We start from the raw sequence: 26,511 nt of genomic DNA on the forward strand, positions 1-26,511 counted from the left end.
CAGCTAACGGATGAGAGAAAGAGAGAAAGCTGCCCGATGCGGAGCAAGGAAGAGACTGAATCCCTTCCAGTTAGGGATCAATGCTTCCTCGTCCACCCTCCAATTACGTGTCATCCCTTATGGCCTGTGGGGAATAATTAGAAAGCAGCCCTTCTCCTGGACGAGTACCTACATCCCTGCGTATCGCGTAAAGATTGGTTTCGTTTTCGTGTCCAAGGAAAATGTCACGTCCGCTGTTAAAGTCTCTGCGCTACAACTAGTTCCATTTTTCAGAAACAATTCTAATTAAAAGAAAAAGGTGACTTCACTCTGACGAACAGCAATATGCTTTTATAAGATTTAAACATTTGTACCCATTGTCTCAGTGTTACCATTATACTTGAGAAAACTATTCCTGTACCGTTGCAGAGTACCTTTCAAATTAAAAATGAATCTCCTATTAATTTGTATCAAAGACTATATTCATCCTGTACCGAAAGATAATAGTTCCTTTTCTAACCATAGACATAAAGATTCTCGACACCTCAAAATCCGTATTCGTCAATTAATTAGTAAGTACCGTTCGTAGCGAAGGCGGTGGTTACCCAGAAACACGAAGCTGTAGAGCGGACGATGGTGCCTCCACTGAAGGGATTAGGCGACGTCACGTCACTAGAGTCTAAAGGAGCCTCCTTGGAACTGTGCTCTCAGAGATAGCCCAAACTTACACACCCCCGTCTTACCGATGCTTCTTTAGGTACTATCTCTCTCTATCGTTCATATACACTTTCTCTTTCCACCTTCTCTCTCTCTGTTATCATCTTTCCTCGTTGATTCCGGTTGTTCTTGGTCCTTCTTCGAGCCCTCGACAATTCCAATTAGATAAACCACCGTCGGATCACGGTACTCTTAGCGGTCCTATCGGAGGTTAAGTCTGTTTTCAGATTTCTGACAAAACGATCGCACTGGACCGATATTGACATTAATAGCAATAATTTTTACATTTGGGATAAAATACCAGGCAGCACTAAAGAATCAGAATTATTTTGGTCGCACCTCCGAGCAGCCGCCGAGGGTGTTCTCGCGTAAGGAACTCGTACATCTTTTTCTCGCCGACGTTCAAGGGTGGAAGAGGTCGGCGCTAGGCGAATGCCGGATAATTTAGGGGTCTCTCACGCGTGGATAATGGGGAACTTGGCTAATGCACCCCACTTGGCACCACGTGGATTCGCGTAAGTTTTGCGACTCAGACTCTTCTATTTACCCCCGGCATTCTTAAACGTTCAATGAAAACACGCCGAATAATAGAAACACCTTCATTTATAAATCTTCTCTTGCGAAATTATGGTTGTACATCGTACATCTATACATTAGTGTAATTTTTAATTTTGCATAATTGCACCCTATGTTGATTTATTAATTTAATTACCCATCGATTCTTCGGTAGATTCTAAAATATTAATTACGAATTCAGAGACTCTAAGGCACGCGAAGAACGTCGAAAACCCTTCTTCAACAAAGCAGGACCAGTGCACCATTGTCCGACCATCGACGATGGTATTCTTCTCAAGGTGATTCCTGTTCGAGAAACCTAACGAATTGGCTTTATTTCCAAAGGGATCCAGCGATGCTATCGTTGTTTTCTGTCCACCGGTTCCTTGGCAAGGAGCGAGGGGTGGATTTTAAAGCGTACTCGTGTCCTGGCATTAGTACAAAGCAGAGAAAGAACGCTGTGACTTGGACAGCTGGCCGGTTGGACATCGTTCGAACGTTCGGCTCCGGGGAATAACCTCGTCCCTTTGCTAAGTATCCTCCCTTACGTCAACCGTTTCGCTCTTTTTCCCTTTCTTTTACTATGGCTCGCTCGCCGGCCGCACCCTCGCCCGTAGTCTGACGTCTTAAAGCAATCGAATTCTGATCAAATATTTAACGCTGCCAGGGCCAACGCTTTAAGTGGCTCCTCCATCGTTGCCGGACCCTGTTTCTCGTGTGCAAAAAGCGCTTTACATCGTCCTACCGTTCCATCGAGTTTCCAGTTGGCTCTAAGTGAGAAATATACTTTCTTATTTTTCAACTTTTAAGTGTTCGTAGCACCGGATACACCGGTCTCGACGTTACCCCTTGTAAACTGACCCCCGTAGCTCCTGTTCAACTCTTCCGTAGCGAGGGTAATTTGAGAACGGAACGGAGCAATCGGGATTGTACCCTGAAGCCTCTTTGATACAGAAGAGGATGTTAGTTCGTTGATCAAGATTTATGAGATTGTTGGGGAAAAGTATTCCTGTATTTAAGGACTTTAGTTTTATATTATTAAAATTTCAGATTTGCTGGTCAACTTCTTAATTTCTCGTGACATGAAAATGATACCTAGAATATTTTGAAGAATCTAAATTCTGAGTCAAAGAATTAGAACCTGAAGAACTTTGTTTTTAGTTAGTTTCAAAGCGAATACCTTTTTTCTGTGAAATGCAAACTCATAACTAGCTCCAAAAAACCTACCCTCCACGCAACCCCTTCAAACGTCATTTTCTTCTAACGCAAGGTGCAGCCGTGATTTCTGCTTCGATTAACGTTTCCAGCACGGTTCAACGCGGCCGGTTCAAGGTAGAGGTTGCCTTTTTTGTCCCTTTCAGCATACGGCAATACGTCACGCGTCCCGGTTTCGGGGCGTAATTAAAGAGAGCGCAGAACAGCATGACGCCTCGGGCCTGTCTGGGGTAAGGAGCGGGGCGAGACGAGTTGGACGCTGGTGTGGGGTATAAGGGATGTGTTTTACCGAGGGATACTTATACCATCCCTACGCGGCACATATTTTCATATAACAAAACCATCTGCGTGCCGCGCATAACAAATTTCAACTGATTTATAGTAAGGCTGGGGTAGGCGAGCGCAAATTTTCGCAGTTACGTCGACACCGAATCCGACGCCGACGCCGACGACGTCCTCAGCAACTCGGACCAGTCGCTACTTTCTTTCGTCAATTCATTCCTATTTCTTTATTGCTTTACTATAGGATCATGAATTATTATCAAGTTCAGGGGTACAAATTTGAATATTTTTCAATTCTCACCGAGATCACCTATGATCAATGTTATAAATTTAATTTTGATAAAATAAGATAAAGTTGAAAAGTAATTATCAATAATAATTCAGACTGAAATGTTCTATGATAGATATGATTATTTTCACTGTAGAAGTCGACGCGTTCAATTATTGTTTCAAATGAACAAGCACTTAGGTAATTGAATACTACTAGAGAATAATTTATAGATAACTGGAAAAACAGGTCAAATTTCGTAGAAACACGATTCTCGGGTATTTCACTATTTCCACTATTGCAGAGAACGGAAATCAGAGAGGACATTTCTGAAAGTTTCATACTGATATCTGTGAGGAAAGCGACCCTAAAGGGTTGTGCGGAGGGGGTTACAAAGTCGGTTTTGTACAGGGAGGGGAAAAGAGGGAAAGGGGGTAGTAAGAAGGGACTGTACTCGGACCAACCGACGACGGACCGACCCATTGGATCGATAATGTCATAGTGACAAGTACCAGCACGTGTATCCTTCTTATGTTCATAGCAAAATCATATATATTCTATTCCTGCCTGAAAAATGTATAAAATTTCACTCCTTCTTCCGATCGACGTCATCAAATTTCCTAAAAATTTCCCCCAAATAATTCCACTATTCAATTTTTGAAACAAGGGTAGGTATGTTGCAGAATGTGTTTCACGAAGATACGTAATAACTAATCATTGACAATTCTATTGTGCTACCAAAAATGAAATAAGCAACACCTGCGAGGAAAATAGGGTGAAAACTAACGTCAGCCAAGAATTCTTCCAGTGCAACGTTAAGCGCAGTAAATCCTGAAACGAACCTGGAATAAACTGTCCGAGGTACGGCCATAATAATATGCCTCCGCCAGATTGTTACGGGTAGCTGGAATTGCCTCTCCGAAAACCAGTCCGCTTCGCGGTGTTCTTGGATTACGATGCAATTTCTCGAGCCTCATGGGCTTGCACTGATGACGGCCCTTAAAACTCGAAAGCCCCTTCTGTCGAGTTTCCTCAGACGGAATTATGTGTAGCCGTGTGTGTCGATGAATTTGAACGACGCGACGCCTCGCCACTGTTTCCGATGTCACAAAAGTTTTCCCAGCTACCGAATAGCTCATGAATAAATGAATCGGTCATTTCGAAAAATCCTGTAACTAAAACTCTTTTTTTCTCTCACCTTTACGCTTAATTTTGAAAATTTTCAATAAACGATTACGAGATTGAAATTATTATATTTAACTTGAAAAATTAAATGCGAAGCAAACGATACAAGTGGTACCAGAGTTTCTTCTAACAAATCTCATTTACGACGGCTCTCTTTTCCACCCATAAATACACAGGACACACTCTCCAACTCTCTCATTCCGTGCCGCGAAGTGTTATACGTGCGTGCACACGGCCATAAAGTGAAAAAAGGTCCACGGCAGTTTGTTACAGGGAGCAGTTGTAACGGAAGGGCACGTATCGGGTAACATGATTACAAATATATCATAACCTTCTTCTTCGCCCTTTCTTCTGCAACGTTCCCGTAAGGGCCCCGAGCATGTCCTTCGACACGCGATACACGTGCGTCGCCTGTCGATGCGGCTTTATCGCAGCAAATCACTGCTACGTAGAAGAAATAAAGACAAAAGGGACGCGTGGGGGCATTCGAGAGTGAGTGAAAAGGGCACGTAGCACATCCCTCGGCTAAATCGAATCGACGAAGCACGTACTATGTGTACAGAGAAAAAATGGGCATCGTTCATGTGGAGCAACAAACGTTACCCGCATCGCCATCGATTTGATTCTATCCGAGATTGGCCTTTTGAAAATTCTGAACGTGATATTGAAGATTTTAAACAATTTTTAAGAAATAGATACAAGTTCATTACAAGTTAATTAATTACAAATAATTTTAGAACAGTAACATAATTTTTTGATATAGAATAGGTGTTAATTTAAAGTATTGTTATGTCAGACTTTATGAAGCAAATACTTTGATCATTAAATTGCAATTTATACATGATATGGATTGAAATAAAAATTTGCAAAGAAAATTAAAACTTTTACACGCCTCTAATACAACTAAAAACAAACCCATTCTTACCACATACATTATGAACCCGTAACTAGTACGTGTAACATATATCTCAAAATTAATCATCATATTTTGCAGGACATCATCCAATGTTCCATCCAATTGCCCAAAATCATCGTTCCAAGAGGAACGGTTCTAATGAAATCCTATTTCTTCCTAAGCAAAATCATCCCAATCGAGTCAGTGAAACGAGAATAACGAAAAGAGGATGTCCAAAGGTTCATCCAATTCTAAGGGTGAAAGCTAGCCCGGCTAATATAAGAATATTATGGATGGAGAAACGGTGATCGTATCGTGGATCAACCTCCCGGAAACAGGGATCGGGCCGCAGTCAGACAGGCCAGATATCTCGGAATGTTTTACACCTCATTAGGCAACAATGTGTTGTTGCCAGGGTGAATTATATCGGGCATGAGACGCCCGTCAAGACAAATGGCTCGAACCGGAGGTAATTGTGGGCTTTTATTAGCTCTGGTTTCTCCTGTTGGCTGCAAATCGCGCAACGCCGACTCGGAGACGCTTAGCCAGCAATACATAGCACCAACTCGGTAACAGCAACCCTTCTCGTCCTCTATTTTCCTCTTCTCCGCGTGTTACCGTCTGTTCCCCGTCTCTTCGTCCCTCCTTTCCCACCATCGTGTAATTACTCGCGTGACAGTAATGTTGGAATGCGAATCTCGTCCCTTAAATGCACGCGAATCATCGCTAGCCGGCTTACAGTTAACACGTTGATAATCAACGCCATAGTAATTACAGCGATCATTAATGTCCGTCGCGTAAAATTTTACATCATTCAAAATTGTAAGTTCAATATCGTTATTTTATTATTTCTCTGCAATGAAAAAATTTCTTAAACACCACAGGGTTGCTATTAGTTTTGGGTTGTTTACGTATGATAGTGAGACGTGGCCATCGATGTTGGCTAAAGTATGCACTGACCGACAAGATTAATGTGGTCAGCGTGTTTCTTGAGATGCTTCGCATACTTGTAAGGTTAATTACGTCCAGATGAAAATTGTTGCGGCCAAAGTGCCGTCTATGACCGGGCCGAAATATTCCTTCCCCTCAATTATTTTCTTCCTCAAAGATACCGATCTATGGAAGCATTTATTCTTGACTAGATATTATTTCCCTTTTTCTCAGCGTGCCATGAATTTCTTTCAAATCCAAAACGAATATAATTTCTTATCATTTCTCATCCGCGGATTCTTTTAAAGCTCAGCCCAGAAATCATAGTATTTTTTCGCGAGGAGGAAACCACGACATTCCAAAAGGCCGCATTTTCGCGGAGAAGAGAATCGCTATCCACGCGTTATTACGCCTCTAGGAGGTACAAGCCGCTCGAGGCATATGCGGGCCAAGCTTGTCCCCGTCCCTCTTTCGCTCGTAGTTTCGCCGTGGTTCATGTATTTATGCATTTCCAGCCAACAGCCGCCGCTTCTTGACTATACACACACATACACATAGAGAAATGTGAATTGGGTATTGTACGCTAGACGATTTACATGTATTGCTGCTCGATGATGTGCCGTAAAAGATGGCCCAGAGAGGGATGAGGGTAGCCAAGACGGAGAATTGCTTTTGAATTAGCGACACGAAGTTCCGGTCCTCTTGATCCGACATGCCTTGGCACGGGAATTGGTTTTTTAACCCATTATGAATAATAAAATGGATTATATGAATAACGGTATACATTTGAATTTAATAGTAATGCGTCTGTGATACTCAATTTGCGTTATATCGAAGAATTAAATCATCAATAATATTTACAATTACAAATTTGTAATTAATTGTGACCTCAGTTATTCCATAACACGAACAATTAATTAACGTAAGCGTATTAATTGAATTTCAATAAAATATGAATCTCTTTTCAGGAGAATGTTCCTGGGTTTTCTTATTCATTATTCGACCGTCATATTTACTCATTGAATTCAATTCGGTTTCACTTATGGTATGATTTACTCGGCGAAGGCGTACCTGAGCACGGTGATGGGAATTTATTGGAGACGAAGGTCCTCCCGAATACGGGAAGGAAAGCATGGACAGAGAGCGGAGATGAAAGAAGAGAGTGCAATAGAAAGGGCAACGGGCAACGAAAGAAGGGAGGAAAATAAAGGGCGAGTCCTTTTCTCATATTCCGTATCCCATATGGTGGCTCGTAAAAGTTCCGAGGGCATCCTTACGAAATTCAGATTTACAGCGTCTATTCGTATTTGTTTCCTTATTTCTACACCACGTTTCATTGCTTTTTTTATTTACAAAATTTTGAAAAATGTGCAATGAACACTTATAAACTCATCAAATTGAAAATTTTGTAATTGTAATTATTTTCAAATTATGATGGTTTTAATTACCTTTGATACTGGAATTCATATAATATAATATTAATAGTACTTAGAATTCTCTTGTAATTTTTTTCAATTATTGGTATTTGACATATTGAAGCCTTCGTTAAAAATTAAATTAATACAAAATTGTTCATATCATTTTTTATCCTTATAATTATTGTAACAAAAAGGCATATAACTTCATGTTGTTGCATGTTACCATTTCAAGTGATTCATACAAATTTCAGAATAAAAAAGAATTCTGTCGTTCGAAGGGGTCTTTATAAGCAAGAACGTCTGTCCAGCAGCACGTTGGTGCTTTGAATGGATAGAGCGCTACTTTATTGGAAGGTACTGAATTTTTATTCATCCCCAGCGCAAATAGTGGCCATGTAAAGCCATCCGGCATGGTCGTTCTTTAAAATGCATGCCGCTCTTAAATCAGGAGAACAATAATTGTGTCCACTATGTGGGCACGGTTGATCGGATCTGGAATATTTGTTGCCTTCTTACCCTCTGCCACTGCCCTACTCCTATTTATTGAATCTGCTGACTGTCTGATTTTAAGCAGAATGAAAATTCGGTTAACAGAAAGAATTGTTCACTTTTTGAAATAATAAAACGAGAAAAATTCTGAATAGGAAAACTTATTGCAAGTCAAAATGATAAAAGATAAATTTCTAAACTAATTCAGGATAACTTTTGTAAAATTAAAATACGCTTTTTGGAAATTGTAGATTATTGAAAATAAAAAAAGAAACACTAATCAGATTGAAATGAACAGCAACGTGATCGTAGCACGCGGCAATTTATGCGTGGAATTCTGTTCGATCAACAGGGAGAACGCCACAGACTGAAGTGGTGGCAGAGGGTGAAAGCGAGAGGGAGGACATACCCCCCGCGAACTCGAACATGAATTAAAGTTTTAATTTCTCTAAATCACTGTTCGCCCTCGAGCGCTTTCCACCAGACGGTCCGTTACTTATAGCCTTTGCTCTTTTTACCGCCTTCTTTTTTCCCATTCGCCTCGATCTTACCACCGTCCAACCCTCGCCAATCGGGAGAAATCGATATGCACTTATCCGATGACTCTTGAGACCCCTCTTTCTTTCTTTCTTTTTTTAGGATATACTTTCGTAGGCATAACAGCCAGAAATCGTTCGCCTTTGGGGATTCGAATTTTGTGTACCAATGGTGTATGAAATTATTTCAAACCACTTGAAATCATATTTCTATCAAATCAAAATTTCAAGACCAAAGGAAATTGATATTGATTCATTAATATTAAAATCCATAATTCTAAATATATATTCTAAAAATATTCTAAATTTAAAAATACTATATTCATAATTTACCATCGACTCCTTAAAAATAAATGAAAATTACAAATGGCATTGATTTAGCAAATTCGATCAATTAATGTTCTACGTTCTTTTTCAAAGACTAAATTGAAACTAAATTCTTCAACTCATCATTGACTGTTCGAAAATGAATTAGAATTGCGAGTAACATTCGAAGTAACTCTGAGAGCACGATGGTTCCTCCCGTTCCCTCGTGGCGCACGAGAGGGTGAGACAGGGGTTGTTCATTTAAAATCATGACGTCGAGCGTAGGGCGCAGTCACGGCGGAGGCGTTAGTATTAACGTTAGGTGCCAGCAGACCGGGCCACCTACAAGAACTTCGTGCACCCGTTTCACCCCCTTACCACCGGTGACATATTGTTTCCATTCTGCTCTCCGGCTAAAGCGCAATAAAAAACTGGCATAAATATCACCCCCTTGGCGTCCCGCGACACCGATACCACGCCGAGCGGTGGCCCGCGACACTGGTTACAAGTAAGAACGTACAGGACCCGGATACCGGCGGTCTACAACTACGTAGAATCGTTCTTTCGTACGCCTAAAACGGCGAGGACTAATTTGTCTGAGTGGCTTTTTCGGCGGTTATAGAAAGGGAACTGAGATCTACCAGCCGTAGAATAATCCTCTTGTATCGTGTGAATTTTCATGCGTTGCGATTTGAGAATGGTGGTGCGTGAAGATGATTCTTTAACCCTTTCGCTGTGGGTGTATATTTCCACACCCTTCTTTATTAAATTAGATAAATTAATTTTCTTCGTAATATTTTATTTTATTTTAAATTTAATTTTCTTGCTTATTATTTTAAAATATAAACGAATGACTATAACAGCCCTTAATAGCGAAAGGGTTAACCTTAGGAAAACGATGCTTTATAGTACTTATTCCTTTCTAACGCTTGTTTCTTTTTTTTTAAATTAATAATAGACTTGTTAATAATACTATTGTAGAAGAATAACGAAAGAAAATTAATTTTTGAATTAGAAATAATATCTTTTCATTATTTTTTAAACCGATGAGCCCAGTATATTGATATCTTATGAAGCATTTAAGTAAGAAAAGTTGTTTCTATTTTAACCTTGTTTAATTACAGTTTTCTATCATTTAATTGCCGAAAATTCAAATGCATTCAAAATTTGCATAAAACTATAAATAAAGTTTAAATAAGGATGCACTTACAGCGTGACAGGTTCCTCAGGGCTCGAAGGTGAAATGGAAAGCGACATGGTGGTGGTTAGACATCGTGATGTTCCTGGTGATCTCACACGATCGTCCACCTGCAACAGTAGAAATGCTAAGTTAGTAAGGACAGATTTATTTCATTTTCACCACTGACAACGAGCCTCAACGCCATCCACTTTAACGGATTCCGCACACAGTGAAATTGAAAAAATAGAGAGGAAACGTTTCTCCGTGCACCTTTTAAATTCTTTGCACGATCCTTGCTGTCGTCGATGGGGAATTGAGCAACAGGTAGAGTAGATATGTCCTCGAGGCATCATGCTCGACAGAGCATACGCGTGATTTACTGTATAAGTGACTCATCGAAACCACCCCTTTTTCTTTTATCTTTTGCCCCACTACTCGAAACGAAACGCGAAGGAAATAATTCTTCTACTTAGACCCCGTTTCGGGGAACAGAATCCCGGAATTTATATCCAAGGGTAGAGTTCACATCACGATAAATTATCAATTGAAATGCAATAGAAATTTCATCACATTATTATCTCAAGTGTACGTATACAACACTAGTATATCTCATTATTAACCTGTTTAAGGGGTGGTTTCGCATTTAATATAATTCAAATAATTAACTAAATATCAAGAATACTTAGGACACCAAATTTTTTCTTTTCTTAGAAAATAATACTCTATAATTTTGCAAAATTACTATGTTTGGGGTGTTCTATCATTCTGCAAAGTTTCCTTCGTTAAACAAAATGCTAATGTATGTTACGTCAAAATGCTGTTATTATCTGTCAATATTGCAAAGGTTAAAAATCAGTAAATTATTCATTCGTATACCTAATATAATGGTATCAGTGTTAGTTGACAAATTCAGTCGAAATTGAGCTACCAACCCCTCACCGCCCCTCCTGGCAGTTCAAAGAAATATTACAGCCATATTTTTCTTCGGTGAACGATGACTGAAGCTCTCCCGCGATTTCCAAGGGATTAATAATGACGGCAGACCGTTCTACGACAATCGTAGAGAGAAACAAACGCAGCCCCGGGCAAGTGGACCAGACTCGCACCGACATCAATCTGAACGAGCGAGCCGCACCCCTAACGAGCCACCGAGTCATATAAATTTTATTGCCATTTCATAAATCCCGACGACTACCGCGAGTAACCGTTCCAGCCTTTCCAAGCGATTATCAGCAGCGTATAAAGTTGCGGATTCTGATGGATTATAACAGGCTCGACTCTGTCTTTCGCGATGCTTTCAGGGGTGCTTACGAAAATCGTTATAAAAACGTTCAATGTTGATGGTGATCGAACGTAAGGTAAAATAGAGGATCTTATAATAATTAAAATTTTTACTATCACAAAATAATAATGATTAATTCAAATTATTTTGAAAATTCCCACTACACCCTTCTAACACGTTATCAAAAGACATGAGAGTATATTTTCAACTTAATATGTAGAAATAAATAAATTAAAGTATAGCGCACAGAGGAACCGGAGGGATGGAAATGTCGGGATTATGTTTATAATAAATAAGACAGAGGTATGCGTGTGAGAGAAGCAGAAGCACAGTTAATTCAGTTTTATACGACAACACTTCCGATCCGTGGTAAGCCGGCGACAGTCTCGAGTTCCTTCCCTCGAGTTCTCTTCATCTTAACGCAAAGACGAACGAAAACCTGATTTACATTTCTTTCTCTCCTCGCTATAAAAATTCCGCGACGATAACTTCCTTTGTTCCACCCTCTATGGCCGCGGGGGCGAGCAACCCCTGCGGCTTTCCAGCCACAGGGAGTCCCCATAACTCCAACTAGTTTTCGGTTTACATTGCATTTTTTTCCCCCTTTAATTAAAGGCCATACAAATTCAAGTTTGTCCAAAAATGTCATCTACCTTTGAGAATAAAATATGCAAAATTTGATTATTTTATTGGTTAATAAATAACACTATAGTGGCCATATTCTTTTTTTTAATTTTAAAATGCATAATGGTTGGCACTCACAGTAAACTTAACAAAGATCATTTTATTCTGCTGATGAAAACTTTCAATTCTCTACATACTTTACCCCCAAGAATATTCTCAATCAAAAGTTCCACACCTACATTATAATCTCAATTCCACGTAATCCCTCGTCACAAAACGATACGTCGCAGGTGCTTTCCCGGTACGTACCAGTCGGTCAGGACTGTCGATCATCCATTCAGACGTTGAAATTTCCAGCAACAAACCTCGCCGAATGGGGAGGGAGAAAGAGGTCCAGATAGGATCGAAATGTAATTAAGAGAGCAAATAATCCGAGCCGAACAAACTCCGTGAAATGGATCAAAGAACTCGACAGGGAGAGAAGGGGGTAGAGGGGTGGGAAATGGAAGGACATGTACCGATAGAGGCGCGTCGTTGAAAGGTAACAGGACGAAACTACGAGCGGCTGCTTCTCCCTGTCGTCGTGCTGTCTAGCCCGAAGGAGTAGGGCAACGAAGGGGGATGGCCCCAGCAAAGACCCTCGATAAATATTTCCGTCAAGTGACCGGGGTTGGAATTCAAAGAGAGCCGAAAGGTGGAATCGAGAGCGAAACGAGTCCATCCTCTCTTCAGCGACGGTTCAAGGGATGGTCGACGAGAACGATGGAAACACGGGGGTGGTAGGGGGTGGCTGGCAGCCAGTATATTTGCGTTACGTTACGTAGTTGCGCGTTTAATCAGCCGTATACCCGGAAAGGGCGCGTGTGAGAGGGAAGAAGTGAAAGAGAAACGGGAGCAAGAGGAACCCGCCTCGACTTCCGGATACCAAAGAAGGATAGGACTAAACAGCGTTTCTACCTTTTGTGAGGGTAAAGAGAGCAGATTCTGTTTACTACCGGACTGTCCTTTGCATCGTACGATTTTTATGGGGCAGCTTGTCGTACGCTTTTCACTTTGTTTTTATTCTCGTTGCTCGCTTCTTTGATGTTTCGTTTAACGAAATATTTTCTTCATTTTTATAATGGTTTCTTGGTATTTTTATACTTCTAATGATTTATAAGAGGAACTAACGTGAATTTTGTAAAATAAATTCTAATAAACTCAGCTTCCTTATTATTAATTTTCCTTTCATCGCTAATAAAGCATTTTATGTTTCTGAAATTCAATACTTGAAAATAAGAATTCTTAAGTAACATTCTGATAAATTTCATTAAGGAACGAATTATATAATAGCGTTCTATATTATATTAACAGTAAATTTTTCATCTTATAAGATTAGTGATTAAAGGAGCGAAAAGGGAGGCGTCTCAACGGTGAAATGGACTTAGAATTTTACAGATTATTGTTATAATACATCTTAATAAAAGAACGATTTCTTGTCGTGCCACGTTTGTAATAGATTCGACGAGTTTTCCTTTCGTATGGGAAAGTAGAGAAAAGGAAGCAAGAGGAAAGAGAAGAGATGGCGCCTACGAGACGTCGATGGCGTGACAGATTGCCTCCAGTATTTTCCACCACATACATCATCGGCATCCGCCAGCCCTTAGTTCTAGTTCAATGCTCACCGCCGTCGTCTCCCTTAATTGGCATCACCTACACCAATCTACCTGCGCTGTCGTACAGAAAATTCCCTACCACAGTTAATTACGATAAATTATATCTGGAGAAACGTTCTCACTAAATGATCGACGAAAAATGATATTTCTTATACTTTTATTTAGGTGGGCTTGTAAAAATTCTATGTAACTTGTTCTTCTGCGGCGAAATAAAATATTTGAGATGATAAAATAATTGTTAAGTATAATCTTAATTACTTAGAAAGAAAAATAATATACTTGCTTTAGAAGAAATTCATTGACACTTTAATTATTATAGCAGCAATAGCAACATATATACATATAGTACTCCTCGACCGAAACGTTTGAAGAACTGAAAATGAATGGATTATAATCAGGCAGAAAATAATTGAAGCTAAATCATAGTAAATTATCTAATCATGAATGGAAGTGATTTTCGGATTGAAACTAAAGAAGCGGGTAATGCGGCTCGAATAATATATCGACAACAAAACGAAGGGTCAGTGACAAACTGCAAACCGCACTTTCATCGTCAGGGATACGATTAGGGAAAAATTCTCGCTGTTTTAATGGGGAGTGAAAATTAAATACCGCGGTGTCCACCCCTTAGGTCCGGTCACCTAATAATTCATACGAGGAATGTAAAAAGGGCCAGCCCTTTTTCCTGCTGCCATCGCGGCGAAGAAGAGCGAGAACGAGAAAGCCAAGGGGTGTAGAAAAATACGAGCTCGTGTTTATCTTGAGATTTGTAGCCGCTCTGTTCCCGATATTTATTGGCCTTCCAGGGACGGGAGATGCCACTGCCTGACGGACCGTTAAATTTTATTATGTTTTTTTCACCGATGCCAAAATAACGCGTCACTGAATATGGCTGGCAATGTCCTCGTAAAGATAAATCCTAATCGTTCGTGGATTATTGTTTCCTCGTTTGAAAGACATAATGTTTCTATCTATTATCAAATCTTTAGACTGCAACCCTTAAATGGGTACAGTGTAAAATGTATAAACTGCAATAAATATGCAACTCAAAATAAAAAGATGAATTATTTTTTACCTAACTTAATAATTAATTAACTTTTAATTATAAAGAAGTCCTCGGAAGATTTAGGAATTATCAAAAACAAAATTTGTATGTTTTATCTACAAAACGCTTTCTTAATTTTTTTATCTCACATACATGTTTTTGAAATTGAGTGGCATAATTGTAGCCACTGAGTGGCACATTTCTGCAGATTTGTCATGAACCTACGAGATGAAGATTTACGAGATTCGAAAGGAACAGTAACGATAACGAGCCACGTTACCCCAACGAATTCATAAAGAAGGATCTCGAGGATGCGTAGTCCTCGCATAAGGATACACGAACAGCCTAACTGCCTACCAAGGTCATATTTAGGATTAAGCAGACGGTGGTTGCAGCCTCTTCAGGCTGATAATCGTGAAGGTAGTAGAGACGCGCCGCTAAACCGGGCAGCCCATTATCTTAACAAATCTAATCTCGCGGTTGGTGTTTATAAATGTCTTGTTTTCCAAGGAAACGGCAACGCGAGTCTAGAGAAATAGGGACAGAACGTTTCTAACCGCGTTTCAGCCCTGCACCCTCATTAGGGAGACTTGCTGGCGAGAAATGAAGCACACATTCGTGAACGTGTCGTGTTTCTTGAAGATGGTTCAAGATAAAGGTGTACCGTAATAATACCTTAAAGAATGAAAAATATTTCTTAATTATTTTAAAGGAGATATTCAAAATTTTATCAAGTAAAAAATGTTACAAAATGGCAAAGATATAAATACAAATTTGCAAGTTACAAGGAGTCTGCTAAAAGTCTAAAACAATTAATCAGCTAGTCTAGCAAGTGTCTATTTTATTAAAGAAAAAAAAGAGAGATAAATTCATTGTAAATTGCAAATTTTAAAGCAGCAATAAACCAAACCTCCAAAACTGCGAAATTTCTATTAACCTCCTACTCCTACCTGATAAGAATTACCGCAGCACCTATGTCACTGTCTGAACGATGATCGGCAGCCCGTCGTGGAATTCGGTTAAATTCTGATCGTGAGCATACTCGGAGTATTTGAGATCGCGTACACCAACGAATACAGCTAAACGCGACGAGAGGAGGCCTTGAACACAAGTCTGGCATCCCTGGCAAGGGTGGGTGTCTGTTATTATAGGACGGAGAGTACAGTTTGCCGCAAAACTAGAGGCCCTAATCCCTTAAGAACAATAATAAGAATCCTTTCTCTGTAACCCGCTGGAATCGGTGTTAAAATTGCCGTAGCGCGTGGAAGGACAAAGAGGAAGACAGCCAGCGTCAACTTAATTCAAGGCCTCCTGGAAGGTTGCGCCATAATCTCCTATCTGACTCCCCTAGAGATCCTTCAAGACCATCCCCGCTAAACCTTCGTTCGCACTTTCTTTTAACCCTTCTTACGTTTTACTCTAGAACGGTTTTCATATTTCAAGCGTCGCCAGGGATTAGCCATCTTTAGACGATTGCTCTGGTAAACAAGAGGCAAATTGTGTTGTCGCTATAAAAGTGATGTTGGATGAGAATGTTAAGTGGAAGGGCGTAGATAAAAATGAAAATAATATAAAATTCACAATTACTAAAATACACCATCACCATAGGTCTGAATATTCATTAATAATTAACAGTTTCTTGAAATTTGTTTTTTTATATAATACTTATACTTCATTTTCATTCATTATTTTAATAAAAAAGTATTACTAACTTATTACTAACCCATTCAAAGACGGTTCATTTGGTATTCCTTATTCTCCGTGTCCTTAACAATCTTCACCGGGTTTTATGAACTTGTTATCAATATTAACATCGAAAAAGGGCTTAATCAGGCTTTGTGAGGTATGGTTGCGACGAGAACTCTTTCGCTTTAAATTTTCATTCGACTCTCGTACAAGGAGGTTACGTCAGGGGCTTGTTTCATTCTTGAAGCCCGAACCGAGGCTCTCTTCTTCGTCCTCATCTTGGGGGTAATTTGCACACAAAGTACCGAGGAGGTGTACGTTTGTGTACACGTAGACACAGGCGTGCACACGATGCGTATTCAAAGATATTATGCTAACGTTCTTCTCTTCCATCCGATGGACTCATTTTAATAGTTATCGCGTATCCGTGAATGATATATTTTCATACGAATATAGTAATTACGACAGAATATTTTTAGATTAATTTATCAGATTTATCATATTGAACGAACAATTTTTGAAAGTCAAAAGTTATCACAAATAATCTTCAAAAAAATAGTTTTGTTTAAAAAAGCAAATTAAACTTTTACATCTCTTAAAATGATAACAGATACACGAAAGAAACAACGAGTAGGAAATATCACTCTAAAATTGTATTCTAAATAAAATAAATTCTAATAATTCTATCGCGAAGAAGAGATATCCATCAAAGACGGGGCCAATTAATCATCGAGTTCAAAGACCTTTAATTCGAAAAAGATTTCCCGATTCTTAAGCTGTTTCCAATTTGAATATCAGCGCGCTAATAGGAAATTAGGTATGTCGCGTGTATACCCGGCTAACGAGCTTCGGCAGCCTCCACGGACCAAGAAGAAAGACTCTTTCTGGCAGATAATAAAAAACCTGTCACGTAGCGGCGGCTCCGTTGAGGACCACCGACTGAATCTGGAGGGTGGCAAGGAAGAAGGAAAAGAATACTAATTCATTATTCAATCTGGGTCGAGTGATTAGCATGCGCCGGTACCTGGCATCCTCCTCCTCGGCTCCTTCTAAATAATGTAAGGCGTATACCACCGCAAGAACGTGCTGGTACAGGCATTGTCGCGAAGAATCCCTGCCTCCCTTCTGACAATTTTGCGCAGTCTCAAGCACGCAATTTAAATAATTATGCACGCTGTTCTTGCGGTGGGTGTAATGCAAAAATTTCGCGACATAAAAATTAATATCAAATTTTTAGTATCATTACAATTACCTTTATAATTTCCAAGATTCATCGAAAAATTAAAATATACAAAATATAAGAAGCACAAAAGGAAATGACGATCAAATTCCTCGAGTCAATTTGTTCTAACGTTAACGGCAAACTACGTTTCTGCAAATTCTCTAGCGATACTTTACGCCGGTCTCAGGGCACAATAGAAACCGGAAACTCGGGCGAACTTCGCGAATGTCTGGCGGCGTTAAATCAGCCTTCGTCAACGGGAAAAATCTCGGAAAGCTGAATTCCGTGGGGCAAGTTTCAACGGAGATAAAGCATTTTTAATACAATTAAGCGAGATTCTTCATGGTATCCGTTCTTCTTTCTATACCCATACCCGTCTCTGCCGCAAGCAGCCATTCCGGTACCCTAGCGTCACCCCGAGCCTCGGTGGTCTCGCTTCGAGATCTGGATGTAAGAAGGGTTGTACTCAGTCTGCCTCCGGGGCATGTTAATGCACTCCAAGATCTTAGCACTTACACTCTGACACGCCTGTACTCGTCGTCGTCGTTCTACCGCCTGCTTTTCCATCCCAAGCCATTTTCTCTTTCTCTTAAACTACCCCCCGACCAAGTCTCCGCCGCCTCCAGAGGGCTTTCACGGACGACGCCTTAAATCCGGATCTTTGCCCTGTTCCCCTCTCCCTCTTGCCGGTTCTTATTCAGCCAGCTTCTGAATCTGGCGCCGTTGGTGCCACGATTTTCTTCGCTGGAACGCCCAGGAAGCAGGTTTTCAAAATCTACTGCCTCTGCGGTGGTGGTTGATAAAGCACGGTCGACAGGGCAGCCAAATATTTCAGGGTTTCTTATGGATTCTTATAGGATTAAACATTATTCGAAAAATGGTAATATAGTAAAAGTCCTTGGAGATAAAATTGACTAATTCTGTAGGAGTCAAAATCTCAGCTTCGTTAAGTGGCCCGCTAAAAATTGAATCTTTTCAATGAAAATTCGCGTGGTGAAAATTGAAGAAAGACGAAGGGGACGGCTGTTGCTCGCAGAAAGAAATCTTAATTAATGAAGCCATTGTTTCAACCGTGGAAACTCGACGAGAGGCGACAGCGACGAGGTTCGAGCGTGGCTTACCGGCGGACAGCGGTGGATGGGGGTCGTTTCATCGGTGGCTAGGGTGAAAAGGAAAAAAGGGCCGGTTTTTTTCAAGGACGATGGGCACACCGACCACCGACGGTGGTTCGTGCAAGGGCACACAAAGCTCTTGACGGATGGCCAGCCACCAGACTCCGCCGCAACCCTCACCGGTTACGAGTGACCACCTGTTGAGGGTCCTGTACGCACCTGTCTACGCACACACGGCCCATCCAGCTCGTTTCCCCGCCCGTCTCCTCTGTCTGGATGATATTTCCATCCGTGATGACCGAAGAAACGGCCCGGAATAACGAGTGCCCACGCGTTGTGTCCACGATCCGTGAAGTCGCTTGGAAGACGGACGATCAAACCGACGCGACAAGTGCGAAAACGACTATGATAATTGGTTGGCTAATTAACGAGATTACGGGGATAATTGTTCGATCGAGGGAGTGAAATTGGATGGTTGTAGGCTGTTTGTTCATTAGATAATGTAAACATTCTTTTTAATTACCAGTCGAATAATAGGGTGGAATTTTATAATGCTTACCTACAGTTCTGTTTTTGCAATTTTTAATAAGTTTTTTCTCTTCTGACAGAGCATTAATAATTTCAAATCGTTTGGAGAATAAATAAATTACTTTACATGAGTTGAAGTTTAAGGGATGTAATGTTTATAAAAATTACGATTAATTTAATTTATACTTGAAAATTACCATACTATCGACGCGATTGACCAAACGATGATCGATAGTCTGTCAATGAATTCCCATTCTCTTTCCCCTTTTCACAAATTCCAAAAGCGCGCAACCAAAATATCAGTTTCACGAAACGATAAAAGTGCATTCCGCAAGAGTGCAGCTGAAAACGGTCAATGAACACGGGTGGAAAAGTGCTCAGTGGTTTTTACTGGTCTAGCGCTCGTCAATCCACAGATAGAGGGTAGCGTTTTTTTTTTTTTATTCCTTGTACTCTTTCCCGTCCCTTCGTTGGTCTCGTGGCCGAACCACAGAGGACGACGGGAACGCTTTATTTTCACCCCCGTCGCAGATCATTCCATTTGTTTCGCAGCATTGCATGGCTCGCGGCGACGAGCTTCCTCTCTTACCTTCTCTATTTACCCTCCCTCCACCGCACCCCTTTCAATGGTTGACATTGAACACCCCATGGCAGGTTCGACCGTTAGACGAATCGACCCATCGTTATCTCGATATATCCGCAGGTACGTTTAATACGATCCGGCGACGTATTTATTCTCCGTCGCGCACTTTCATTTTGATGAATGACGCGTTTGAACGCTTCCAGCGTTTCAGGATTAGCTTTCGGCAAAATCGGCTCGAAAATTTTGAAAATTACAGATCTTTAGATTTTTATTACTTTTAGTAAAAGCATTGTAGAAACCATTATAGAAAGTTCACTGAAATATTTCAAACGCAAAGATCTTTCAATTTCACGTTTCTGAAGTTTGATGTATAATAAAGATAAGATAACGTCGATGAATAGGTTAAAAGGAGGAAAGTTGGTAATACCGACATCGAGATCGATGCTTATTAGTAATCCAAGATCGTTTCAACCATTACGCATTAGGATTCCGAGATAACCCCCGAGATGCCATTTCCAACCCTCTATTCACGTTTCACCTTCTCCTTGACAATCCTTCGTCATCAGTCTCAAACGTCTTGTCGTCGCGTAAGATTGAACATTACGTTCGTCGAAGATGTAGGCACGTTCTCAAATTGCATTGGCTCGTGTCACCTGTTCAAATCTGTCCCTGATTTTATCATCCCTCACAAGACCTGGGTAAATTCCTCGTAAATTCATACTTGTTAGTCATTCAATCAGTTTATATCCAACACCGTTTAAACGGTATCACTTCCTCATATTTTTTTATTTTCATTATAAAAAATTTCTTGATTATAAATTTTTATAGAATTCAAAGATCATCCACGAAGATAGTTTGAAAAAGGTCAATTTAGAAAAATATTGATACAATTTCATTCACCTCTAACCGTCAACCCTTTCGTGAATCCGATATTCAGAGTATCCTCTGAGCAGAACAAACCAGCTAGCAATTTCTCCGTCGATCAATCTCTTTAAACAATCGATCAACGTCTAATTGCGATTCGGTCGAGGCGCACTCGAGGCCGCTTGAATTCGTCAAAGTGGTCAAAGCGGCATAAATTGGGATCGGAGGGTTGGCTGTCAGCGACGGAAACGGTCGGCTGCATCGAAAGGCAATCGACGAAGGAAGTGGCACGAGTGGACCACCGGTCGACCGGCCGTGCTTTTTCAACTTCATCCTTCTAACGCTGGAAGAGATCGCCGTTTAAGAGGCGGCTCGCTAATGATAGTCCAACCCTTCAAGGACTCGACTGGCCGGCCTCTCGAAGTCAGCCTGCATCTGATGGTAACTTCAATCCGTTAATTGGTGTACAACTTTTTTACCATGCTTCTTCTCTTCCGCTTACTCTCGCTCCATAACCGGCCGTCCCCTCTCTGTCGCTCCCACCTATCCCAGGTGGGTGTTCTTTCGCTCTTTTGACACAAGAGGAAGGAAAAATTTTATTAAATTAGCCGACGACAGGCGACGTCGCTTGGCGGTTTCACAGAAAAAATATTCCTCTGCTCTGCGGCAATCTCTTTAACCCTCTATATTTTTCACCCTCTCCCGCCCGCTACAACCACCGCCCACTTTATCCCATTCGCCCTCTCTCGTTCTCGACGTTCGTGCTTGAAAGAACTTCGAAAAACTCGTTTAATCGCCACGGCGAGTAATTTTTTAAGCCTTCTCCGGCCGCTTCGCTCGCTGGTCAGCTCGAACGGCAAACGGAACGTTGCGACACGCCGCTTGAACCTCGCTCTTTGAGCGCGAAACGTTCAAGAGAGAGTAGATAATTTACGGGCTCTCTTAAAAAAGAAGGAACTGCCGGACGAGTATATTTTATAGAAATTAATGGACGTTCTGATAAATTTGAATGTCTGTTGGAACTGCGGTAATCAGCTACACGTCAAAGGTCGAACGTATGTGAGAAAAACATTTTACAGTAGACAGGGTGGAAAATTGGGAAATTGAAAATCGTATGATGTCCGTTTGTGACAAACCGCTACTGAAATGATTCAAATAACGTTTGTGGAGGTACGAAATGCTACTTATGGCCTCTTTTTCATGTCTGCGCTTCTGCAGAATGTTTCATTAACTCTTTTGCTGAGTTTGCTGCTACTAAATTAAATTTTATAAAATTTCATAATTAAAAATTATATTATTTTGTTTCTGAATCGTCAAAATTAAGATTTTGAAAATTTCTTCTATTATTAACTTTTTTTTTAATTTGTTAATATTTAATAACTAAAAATTATATTACTTTGTTTATAAATCGTCAAAATTAGGATTTTGAGAATTCTTTCTATTCTTATATCGTCATTTTCCTTCGGAATGTCTACTTTGCTCGCTACTGTACATGTAAATCAGGTCAGTAATGCCAACGAAAATGGTAACAGAACATTGAAATCCTAGGTACGTGTTGGTTCGCGTGCAACAATAGGTTGGTAAGATGTACGATAACACCGATTCGTCTTTGTATAAACGTGCCAGCCGACATTTAATACCAGCAACGTTGAATATTCCACCGAATGGACCTCGATATTGAATTGGCTCCTGCTTAATTGTAGCGGTGCTCCACGCGAGGGTCCCATTCACTTGTAAACGACATTTGCATAATTTTTACATTGGACGTCGTGTAATCGATTTGAATACCGCCGGTGATATCCACTTCCTTCTTTAATCGATTCGTATCCATGCTGATTCTGTCCCTCTTTAGGTTGATTGTTTTAGTTAGAATTGCTAAGTAATCGTGCCGACGAGTGAAAATCGATGGCAGTAATGAATTGTGATACGTGAAATGTTTGAAATATTTTCATCTTCCTATATCTGATTTCTTTTTATAGATCATTTCAAAATTTTTAAATATTATTCTATTTTACATTATTCATTTTTCTATTTAGATTTATACTTATATAGACACTATGAAAAATCAAACTCTGTTATATGAATATAATTTCTTGGACCAAGGAATTTAATTATAGAATATATTAATTTTCGGTGCCCTCCGTGTGTTACCGCTCTCAAACGCTTACATTAATCGCATGAAATTACGTTTCCAGTAAACATCACTTTGTTTGATTACGAGACTGGGATACATCGCATAGACTTCAGCTCGATGCTTCAAACATCGATGGAATTACCGGTGAGTGATGAGTTTAACGGAAGGGATAGACGAGATGAGAGATCTGTTCTCCGTCTTCACCCTCACTTTTCCGTCGTGCGAGCCTTCTTCCTCAGCCTGATTCTCACCCTCTTCTATCCTCTAGCGAAATCGTGTTTCGCTTCGTAGTTAAGAACGAACCGATGTTCACCTTGCCGTTAATATTATCGCGATATCCTCGATGTAACCGTGTCTCACGCTGTTTGAGCAACATAAAACTAACGATTAAATGATAGTGTTTTTCACAGTCACAATATGTTCAATTCCGTGCTCGTTATCTGGAAATCGAGGAACGTAAAACGGAATGAAAGGGTGCCACGCAATCGTCGTACGTAACGTTTTATCAAAACTTGCATGAACCGTCAGAAACGAAAGGAGTTAACAAGAACACTCGTAAATTCTATCATTCTAAATTATTCCTGCTCTATTTAGTAAATTTATGTACACTGATGTAGGGTGAAATTTTTTGATTTTCACTCCTGGCCTTGGATCGACGATACAACGAAATCAATTTACTTTTTAGTAATTTGTTTTAGATGCTATGAGAAATAAAAAATGAAAGAAAATATCTTTAAGAGACTCCTGGAACGTTACGTCGTATTACAGACGTCTTGTTCCTAGCACCAGCCTTCATCTACATATGTTCTCGTCAGCTGCGCTTTGTTTCCAGAATAAGTAGCTCATTACGGATGCAAAACCGTCCATTCATATTCAAAATTTTATATCTCGTCCGCGTTTCCACAGCGGGGCTAATTTATTCGGATTCGATCCGTGCCGCGACAAATCCAACGACTCTGCTCTTCCCTCTCTCACCCTCTTCTTCGTTTCTATTTCGCCTTCGATCTTACCACTATTAATAATGTCTCCTTTTTTTTATTGCTCATCCCGTTCTGACTTGCAAATCAATCTTTACGACCGATGGAATCGATACCAGCTGACGTGTCCCTGTGCGGAGGATCTTCTTTTGTACATCGATTTAACGAACCTTGCAATTATTATACAGAGTGGTTCTATAAAAATAGAATATTAAATTTTCATATAAATAATTTATTTAGAGAAATATCACTCTATGGTGAGATAGTTCTCGTCTTTAGTAACGAAAGGGTTAAATATTGAAAAAGAATTGCTAATAAATACGATTTTGTCTTTGTAGAAATTCTAATTTCTACAAAGTCGTAAATATCATTTTATAAAATGCATTTAATCAACATACGTAAAATGCAAAACGTAGTACTGCTTGTAGAAACTGCGTCTTTTAATTTTAATCAAACGCCATCAAAGACAGCTTAAGAAAAATAATTCAAGGTGCACATCTGGCAAAGGTGACACAAAGAGAAAATGTGAATTTTATATCTCTCGATGCATAATATATGCATACAGTGCTAACTCGATCGTTCGACGCGGTGAACCGTATCCCAGGCATCGTATCGTGTTCTGCAGCTCGTTCGTTCATTCTCTCTCTCTCTCTCTCTCCGCGTCTCTTCGTCTCTCGTCGAAGAGATAATCATATTAACCGGGCTATAACTTGTCTATGCATAAGCATAATACCGTGGCGGCGTGGTCCTGGGATCCTGGCCAGGATACGGGGTATATTTTACGCGCTCTGCCCGGCCGCGCGCACACACCCCCAGGACCAGCCAGAACTCGAACTCCACTCGTAGCCGGCTGGTTGAAGCTTTGCCTCAACGGCAGAAGGGCGAAAGCAGGGAGAAGTTGCAACGTACAACGTTAATCAGCCTAATTGAATTAAGCACGCGCGACTGTTGTAATTATGACTATTTATAATGATTCCATTCCGGCCCAAGCGTATCTGCCCTACGATTCGTCTCCCGCCAGCGACCGCCACCACCGGCGAATATTAGTTTACACGCGCGTGTACACGGATCGCGTTTAACGCCGCCTCGCTTCCTTCCGAGCGTTTTAAGGACGCGTCTTCGTCTGAAAGAGAATTCTTGACGATTGGTATTGGTGTAACAATAATTTTTTCGGGGTTGGCCCAGGTGATCCCCAATTTCATTCAAAGTTATCTAAACTTGTGATTAATAATACCTTAATTAAGTAATGTATCCTTAATTAAGAATTTCTAAATAAAACCTGAAAGTTATTCCCCTATTTATTTTACTAAAATAGTTTCCAAAATTATTTCAGCAATTTTAGACAACAATAAATTAATATCTAATGAAAATATGAAACATTCTACGTCCGTTCAATGAAACAGCAGCAGGAAAAACACAAAATGTCAAAAGAATCCGAGCAAACGGTGTAACCTACTTATCTAATTCGCTCCCTCTTTAGCCATAAAGACGTTCCGGGTAAACGTAGCGTGATAATGAAAGCGGGTGTTTAGTCAGGATTTCCGGCCGAGTCGTTCTCTTTGCACCTTTCTCTTTTCGCCTTCCTATATTTCGCATCCTCCTCCCTAATCTCGGTACCCCGTCACCTCGTCTCTCTTCCTCCCGCGTACGGTATACACCAGCAGCACGCATCAGAAGTCGTACTTCATTAAGTCGGTAACACTTCTTCCAGCCGCGTTACTCATCCCTTTCAGGGATGGTCTCTATGAGAAAGCGAGATCGAGAGGGAGTAAGATTAATTGCATTCCGTCAAGAGAGGAGGCGTATTTTAAACGAAACCGCCGGTGTTCGCGCAGAGACGTCGAGGCGGGCGAAAGGAAGTAAAGGATAGGGATAGAAGAATAGAAGGAGAAGGGTGAAGCGACAAGCTCTAAAGAGGAGGAACGAGATGGAACCGTGAGGTGAGTGAGATTCCTACCACCGATGGAAGAAGAGGATTCCGGTTCGCGGCTGCAAAGAGAACCCCGTCGACGAGAGGGTGGAACGAGGTTTCAAGAGAGAGGAGACACCGCCTAAGGCCTTGTTGTATTTATCATATAATTACCATAATAGAGCCTCGAACCACCCGTCGCCACCTCCTGCTCCACCTCGGCCACCCCGTCGCCGCGCCGACCGACCACCTCGCCATCTACGCCCCGTTCTAACAGCCGCAACCGCAAATTGGAAACTCACGAATACATTTTCCCTTCGTTGCGCGTTCGTTCTTCGCCATCGAAATTGTTTGCCCGTAGAATGTTGCTCGCCCGGCCGGGAATAATGTTAACGGGTATCATCGGTATTCAGGGATTAACCCCTCCCTTTCGACCTATTGGCTTTTATCTAAACGTAGTAAAAACGTGAACGAACCATCGGAATAGAGGAGTAATTTAAAAAAAAATTTCATTTCTACAGAGAATTTCCCAGGCTAAAGAGGCAAGTGGTGAAAATTCGTGAAGCAGCCAGTCACATCCTTTAGGGCACAATCGTGTCTCAGAATCCTGGGGGTTCGCGATGCATACGTTATTCGGAAAGAAACTTTTGCGAGTGGCATTCCTTTTTTTCAGGCTGACGATATAGCGTCGAAGAGGACGAGGAGGACGACGACGCAACGACGACGACGGCGTCGGTGGATGGAGCAATTTATATCGATGGCTTATTCTCCCTGGCTGCGCGATCGTTCTCGAATCTATTTTCAAGGTCTATTTCGAGTCGTTTGTATCCTTTCCTCGCGATATTGGCTACGACATCGGGCTGAAGCACGACACGGCTCCGAAGATGGCTGCTTATGGTCCTCTCCTCCACTCGTTTCGTCTCGAGCAACCCCGC

General features: G+C 40.8%; 1 protein-coding gene across 1 annotated transcript in view; it reads right to left on the reverse strand.

Annotated features, from left to right (window-relative positions):
- LOC114882889 overlaps nucleotides 1-26,511 on the reverse strand; it is a 148,586-nt gene that overhangs the window by 27,654 nt on the left and 94,421 nt on the right. Inside the window, exon 4 of the mRNA XM_046284954.1 lies at nucleotides 9,986-10,083. Coding sequence (XP_046140910.1) covers nucleotides 9,986-10,083 — 98 coding nt within the window. The remainder of the gene's footprint in view (nucleotides 1-9,985; nucleotides 10,084-26,511) is intronic.

Source organism: Osmia bicornis, chromosome 1 (genome assembly GCF_907164935.1).
Source record: "Osmia bicornis bicornis chromosome 1, iOsmBic2.1, whole genome shotgun sequence".
NCBI lineage: Eukaryota > Metazoa > Arthropoda > Insecta > Hymenoptera > Megachilidae > Osmia > Osmia bicornis.